Source organism: Phalaenopsis equestris, unplaced genomic scaffold (genome assembly GCF_001263595.1).
Source record: "Phalaenopsis equestris unplaced genomic scaffold, ASM126359v1 Scaffold000002, whole genome shotgun sequence".
Classification (NCBI taxonomy): Eukaryota; Viridiplantae; Streptophyta; class Magnoliopsida; order Asparagales; family Orchidaceae; genus Phalaenopsis; species Phalaenopsis equestris.
In genome coordinates, this window is record NW_018164444.1 from 31,032,010 (window position 1) to 31,039,470 (window position 7,461).

General features: G+C 31.7%; 1 protein-coding gene across 1 annotated transcript in view; it reads left to right on the forward strand.

Moving 5' to 3' along the window:
* LOC110039401 (transaldolase-like) overlaps positions 1 to 7,091 on the forward strand; it is a 14,002-nt gene extending 6,911 nt beyond the window's left edge. The window contains exons 9-11 of the mRNA XM_020744445.1: positions 839 to 952; positions 1,041 to 1,176; positions 6,658 to 7,091. Coding sequence (XP_020600104.1) covers positions 839 to 952; positions 1,041 to 1,176; positions 6,658 to 6,804 — 397 coding nt within the window. The 3' untranslated portion in view covers positions 6,805 to 7,091. The remainder of the gene's footprint in view (positions 1 to 838; positions 953 to 1,040; positions 1,177 to 6,657) is intronic.
* The last annotated feature ends 370 nt before the right edge of the window (positions 7,092 to 7,461 follow it).

Here is a 7,461-nt window from a genome sequence, read left to right on the forward strand (position 1 = left end):
GCTGGCAGGGTGTTCTGTTTTTCTGATTAGTGGTTGATTTTGCTGGTTACGCTATTATCCATGCTTTTTATTTGAGAAACATGCATTTTGATGCTAATAAATTTTAAAGTTGTGGGACAAATTGTATTTTGTTCCAACAAAAAGGCCGAAGGAGGTTATGATGGATCAACCAGTCATGAGTTTAAGAGAGATCAGATGGCCCAGATTAGCATTCAGCATTGGTAGGTTTTGGAGTGGTGTTAAATTAGTACCCTTAGAAGATTTTTTTCATCCAGGTTATTTCTTGAAGCTTCATTTTTGTTGCATTAATCGAACATGCTTATGTTGATCGCATTTACTGTATTATTGGTTCTACTTGAGAACTTATAAAGAAACTTCGTTGCAACTTGACGTTTGATGCAAGAAAATAATCTGTTTCACATTTTACTACAAGCCTAGGAAGAAGATATTTATTTGGGTGTTTTAAGAAATGTTTTCCACTAGCCAGGGGTAATTGTGAATGGAAGCAATGTTAATCAATTATGGTTATAAATCTCTGACTGTTTTTGAATGCTCTATCCATAAATTTGATATAAGAAGGCATGAGGAATTTTTGCAGAGGACATGGATTTTAACGGTTCTTTTAACATGCTTAAAGCAACTAAACCATTTGAGCTTCATAAAATGTGTAGATTTTTCTTGGAGCTGCTTAACATTTAGCTGCTTTTCAGCTTCTTTAAGTATTATTTACAAACTTGACATTTTTATCGTCATAATCAACATTAGCATAATCTTTTAGCTAATTCATTTTGTTTATGTATTTCTTGTGATGTAATAGACCACAAACTTGTTATTAAATTTTCATGATTTTACAGGTAATCAAAACATACAACTATATCCACAAATACGGATACAAGTCGAAGCTGATGGCTGCAGCAATTCGCAATAAGCAGGACTTATTTGGCATTCTTGGGTGCGTTATGCAAACTGAATTTTATTAATCTTCAATTTAGCCTGACTTCACAATTGGTAATATGATCACATCTTACTACTTGTTCCAGGGTTGATTATATCATTGCACCACTGAAGATATTACAATCCCTAAAAGAATCTGTCACATTTCCTGATGAGAAGTACTCCTACATAAGGAGGCTAAGTCCAAGCTCTGCGAAAGAGTATGATTTCACCGACAAAGAGGTAATTTTTTTGTTTTATCTGGTGCTTTAGAAGATTTTTTAAAATTTTTTTCAATTGAATAATTAATGAGTATTATTAGTATCTTAAACATTCTCTTATTTTAACAAGTAGAATGTCAACCTCTTCTTGGTGGATTTATATTTTTAGGGTCTATTTGGGGCAGCTTCAGCTGTTTCAAGAAGCAGCTGTGAAGCTGTTGCCAGAAGAAGTTGCTGTGAGAAAGTTGATATTGGTGACAGTATGCCTGTTTGGATAGTTTAGTTGTGAATCTCCTATTTTGTGGCTCTTTTTGAAATAAATATTGTAATGCCTTTATGTACACGTACTAGTTGTAATTTCATTGTTTCAAAAATAATTCCAACAAATCATTGAAATAAATTTAAGAATATTACAGAAAGTTAAAAATTTAATATATTACATTAAAATTTATGTATCACTTAGCACTAAATAACATGTAAATTAAAATTATAATAATGAGTAATGTTATTATAATACTACTCTTCATGTTCATGCAATCAAGTATTCTGAAGAATTTTCTTTTCAGAACTACTTTTCACATATAGTCATTATTTGAAGTATACTCCTTGTAGTCGTCAGCTCATCTAAAGAAGCCATAATCATCAAATAATATATTTTTGGGATACCTATAAAATTTACCCAAAAAAAGCCAAAACTAGTCAAAATTAATTGGGGAATATGTTAATAATATAAATGTAAAGCAGGTACATTATAATTCTCACTTTAATTATTATGTAAAAAATTTATAATGGGGTGTTTAAGCTCTTTCATCTCCTTAGCTCCTTCACTCATTTTGTGCTTAAGAGTCTACCGTAATCATTAAAGAACTCATCAAATATGTGAAATATAAAATAACTAACATTTAAATAGAAAAAAATCAAGGCAAAATGATAACTAACAAAACAATATAATACTAACGAATATAACAAAACATTTCAAGTACAATATGTTGCAAAAAAATTTAAATTGTTCAAAATTATGCTACACATTTTGATTCTGAAAAAAATAACGACGATAATAAACTCTTTGCTCAGGAACCATACACAAAAATCTCACTATTGACATTCCCGAGCACTTTTTTGGAGTGCATTTAAAGATGAATATCTTCAAATACTTCCATGATCTGGTCTAGCATAAAGATAACCTTAGACAGAGATTGTGGTGCATGAGTCGCACTTGAAGCAGATGTTATTGTTGTGCATGCAATAACTGAGCAATTTGATTTCTTAGAAAACCAATTACTTATTCTTTCTTTTTTTTTTCAAAACACTTGGACTCTCAGTTGGTTTGCACTTAAAATAATTGAATTCCATGCAATCATCTATTTTATGCAATGGTTCCTTGGCGAGGTCATTTGAGCTCTATCGGGTCTGAATTACAAGGACCGTATGTAGGCTCATGAGGCTATTGGTTTGGAGCCTATGCAGTTTGGATCCATGCATAGACTCTAATAGCAACAACATCACTGAACATTTGGTCTAGCTTCTACTCTAGTTCGGAATCCATGCCACATTATTTGATTTTTTTGGCATTTGGTTCTATGTAAATTTATTGAACATAGATATAAACTGTAAAAAAACATATATACTTACTGACTAATATAAATGAAATTTGCAAATAAATAATTTAATTATAGCTTCTCTTTCTACTACTCATATGGTGCATCAATGATATTTTTTATAGAATTCCAACCTAACTCTGTTAATTCTTGTTTTAATTCCTTTCATAATTTACAATTCTTCTTCAATTGATCTCAAGTTTCTTTTGTTGAGTTATTTTGTACTTTTTACTAGTTATTTCTTTGAAGTACGTGATAATATTCTACCAATTCTCCTTATTTAAGTAAGATGTTGGCCGATTGCCTAATTCCACCTCCTTCAAACATATGCTGTAAAAATTTATTTTCACATCATGTTCCCCATTGATATTTACTTCAAACTCTCTCGGATTCCTCACTACAAATGACTTAAAGGAACAAAAAAATAGAAGTACTTTAAATTCTTAAAAATTTATTTTTTTGTTCTTTTAAAGTTATTTTGTAATGTAGAATCCCAGAGATTTTGGAGCAAGTGTCACTTAGGAACTTGACGTGGAAATGAATTTTTACGATATATATTTAAATGGCATGAAATTAGGTAATCAACCAAAAACTCACTTTAATAAGAAGGGTTGATAGAATATTATCACACTTTAAAGAGGGAGCTGATAGAAAGTACAACAAAATGTAATTAAAAAGTAAATGTGATCAATCGGAAAAGGATTTGAAATTACGGAATGAGCTAAATCAATGATTGACTGAGTTAGGTTGAGATTATGTAAAGAAGACTATTGATGCACCAAATGAGTTGTGACAAAAAAAATATAGTTAAATTATTGATTTTGCACACTTCATTCATATTATTCATTAGGTATACATTTCTAGTTATAATTCATATCAATGTTCGCTGTAAGTAGTGCCAAATGTAAAAAAAATTTAGATACTGTGACATATATCGTGAACCAGAGAATAAACCAGATCAAATGTTCGGTGGCATTGTTGCTATTAGAGCTTATGCACGGACTTCAAACCAAGAGCCTAATGGGTCTACACATGATACTTGCAGTTCTGACCCAAGAGAGCTCAAATAGCCTCATCGAGAAACTGTTCATATTATTAAGAAATTATACTTGTTTATTTATAGTTCATATCAATGTTCACTTTAGGTAGTACAAAATGTCAAAAAATTTAGATATCGTGGCATCAAAAGATAAACTAAATCAGATGTTTGGTGGTGTTGTTGTTACTAGAGTTTATGTATGGACTTCAAGCCAAAGAGTCTTATAAGCCTACACATGATCTTTACAATTCTGACCCAAGAGCGCTCAAATGACCTCATTGTGAAACCTTTGCATAGGGTAAATGATGGTCGTATTGAATCAATTTATTTGAAGCGCAAGTCATCTGAGGGTCCAAGTGTATTGAAAAAAAAAGCGTTGAATTTAAAAAAAATTAAATTGCGTAATTAGTTACTATATGCACAACAATGATAGTTGCTTCGAGCACGCCTCATACTCTATTATTTTCTGAGGTTATCATTAAGCTAGTTCAGATCAAGGAAGTCTTAGAAAACATTCCTCTATATTTACACTCCACGAAGGTGCTTGAGGATGTTGATAAGAGAGAGATTTTTATGGTCATGGTTTCTAAGCAAATGAGTCATTATCTCCGTTATTTTTTTGAGAATTACAATGTGTAGTATAATTTCGAATAATTTATTTATTTTTTTTTGTAAAATATTGTACTTGAACTTTTTTGTAACATTCGTTAGTATTATCTTGTTTTGTTAACTATCGTTGTGTGCTTGTTTTCTATATTTAAATTTAGTTATTTTATATTTCGCATATTTGATGAGTTCTCTGGTGTTTATTGTAGCCTCTCAAGTATAAGATGACAAAGTAATTAAAGAGATGAAACAAATTATTACAATTGTTTTATGTAATAATTAAAGTGAAAATTAGAACATATTTACTTTATATTTATGTTATGAACAGATTCTTCACTTGATTTTGATTGATACCGTCTTTCTTTGGTTGATATTGGGTGCGTGGTTTGGATTGTGAGGAAATATATATAGTGAGTTTTGTTTTTTTACGTGTGATTTGCAATGTTTTTTTTTGTGATTAAAGTTGAGATTGGTGTATTAAACTCCACATTTTCAGAAAAAAATGAGTTTAGGGATTTTTACTGCTCCTAGAGTTGTGAATTACAATCGAGGTTTTCAACGTTGCTTGTTTACGTCACATTGAGAAGCTAAGTTATGAGATCTCCTAGAAATAAATTGGTTTTCTTAGATGTGTTGGCGACTGTAAGGAGTTGAAAAATGTAAGTGATCATATGTGGAGAGTAATTTTGTAAAAAAAATTCTCTAGAAGACTTGATATTTTGGAGATGAGGAGTGATATTATTTGTTGTTATTATAATTTTAATTTTCGTGTTATTCAGTGGCTATATGGTGTATAAATTTGGAGGTAATATATTGGATTTCTGACTTTATTTAATATTCTGAAATTATTTATGGTCCTCTGTTTGATTTTTTTCTGAGATGTTGAATTTACAACTAACACATGTACATATGGATATTACAAACTTTATTTCAGAACCAGTTGCATCACTCTTTCTCATAGCAGCTTCACAGCTGCTTCTCGAAACAGCTGCAACTGCCCCAAACAAATCCTAAGTCTCTTTGTCACCATAGTCCTCCGCCCCAGCTAAATCAAGGAAAGGCCTCTCTTGTAATTTGAAGGCCTTGATCGCCACATTTAAGATTGAAAATACGTTACAATCTTTGTATATGACCCAAAATAATTAGGTGAAATAATGATTAAGAGAATGACTAGTTTTTGAATTGTCCGTTAAAATCATAAACACAGAATATCATGCAAGTCCCTTATTTGATGAACTCCTACAAGAATATAACTTCAATTCTTATTTCTAACACCTAAACTTTATTTTTTACATTTATACCATTCGAATCTATCATATCACATAAAAAATACCACCATTTTAACTTCAAAAAGGTGAAATGCAGCTTTTCATGTATAGGCAAGGTGGTATGTATTTCAAAATTGAAGTTTAGGTGTTAGCTATGTAATTGAATAGGAGTTGAGTGGTAATCTTCCAAAAAAATAAAAATTGAAGTTTAGGTGTTAGCTATGTAAATGGATAGGAATTGAGTGGTATCTATATAAATCTTCCAAAATAATAAAAAATAAAATAGCTCGTCTCCTCATGTTCAAAATTTTCTCTGCAAGCATGAATATCAAATATCAATCCTGATTTATCAGTTCATGTTGGCTAGACCTCAAGTGTAACAGTGATATTGAATCCCTGCTGATCAAGGAGATCATGGTTGAGCTTTTGCTTTGATAAAACATATAAAAATCAAATTGCAGTAAGTCGTTAGACGCCACCATATCCTTCTCCTTCATCATGTTTCCTTCTCATTATACTGCTTGTGCCCTCTCTTACCCGTGCTTTTATCCTCTAAACCCCCTTCATTTTTCATATTTCTTCCAGAGCTAGTAGAGGCAGAATTATCAAGCCTCCCCCACCACTTTTTCTCCCTACCCTCACGATAATCTAACTGCAAAGCAACTAAGGGGTCTATTTGGGACAGATTTTTGTATATTTTGCATTTCAAAATGTCATCACAATTCTGTATGGAAAAATTGCTTTCGAGAAATTTTTGTGGCAATAATTTGCTTTCTACAACTGTTCTATAAAGTGTGTGTGGTAGATGTAAGAAAGCTGATTTCTGATTTTTTGAAAAGAAATGAATAATTTCACACCACATCCTTACAACCACCTTTACAAAAAGCTGCAACCTCTTATTTTCTCCGTAGGACGAATTAAACTCTGCACCTTTAAATCTTTCCTCTAAGACGAAATTCTTTTCAAGTCCTAATTTGATTTTGATGGCATAGCTTCTGAAATGGGATCAAAGGAGCTTTGCTTCAGCAATGGGACCCTGTGCCGAAGAACTTCTAGCTTCTGGACTTGATGGTTATGTTAATCAAACTAGGCGTGTGGAAGAATTATTTGGGAAGATCTGGCCGCTACCATGTGTCTGAAGCCTGAGAAAATATTTCGTCCGGATAACCATCCACCGCATGTCCGGACGGCCAACCACCGGGCGCCACATCGTCATACATGTCATTGGCGGGCGAAATAATATCTATTTGTGCTACTCATACCTGAAGTCTTATAGTTTAATAGTGTGGCAAGAGCTTCATTATTCTCGTCTCCGGAAACATGAAAACCTACTCTTTCTGCTATAAATGAGTGCAGTTGAGCTTCGTACTGTATTGTTTAACTATGCTAATTTAATTTGTTATTGAGTTTGAGCTGAATTTGAATATGAACTGAGTTTTAAACCGTTCAATTAAAGTTTATTATTATTATTTTTGTTCAAACTTTAATTGAGTCAAATCAATTATATTTATAGTATGTTTTTTGTTGAATTTGATTCCTAATCAAGCTTTAATTGAGTCAAATCAATTATATTTATAGTATGTTCATGATTCAACATATAACTAGACATAGTTTGATATGGGCATTTACATGCATACAACAAAACTCCTTTGTATTTACATATCTAACCCCTTAACTTTGTTTTTTTATATATATTCTGCTTGATTAAACAAGTAAAGTCTGCACATGGAAGTGATTGTGTGCCGTTGTCTTGTTGAAATAAGATGCCACTATTATATTGAAGAAGGCATGAGACC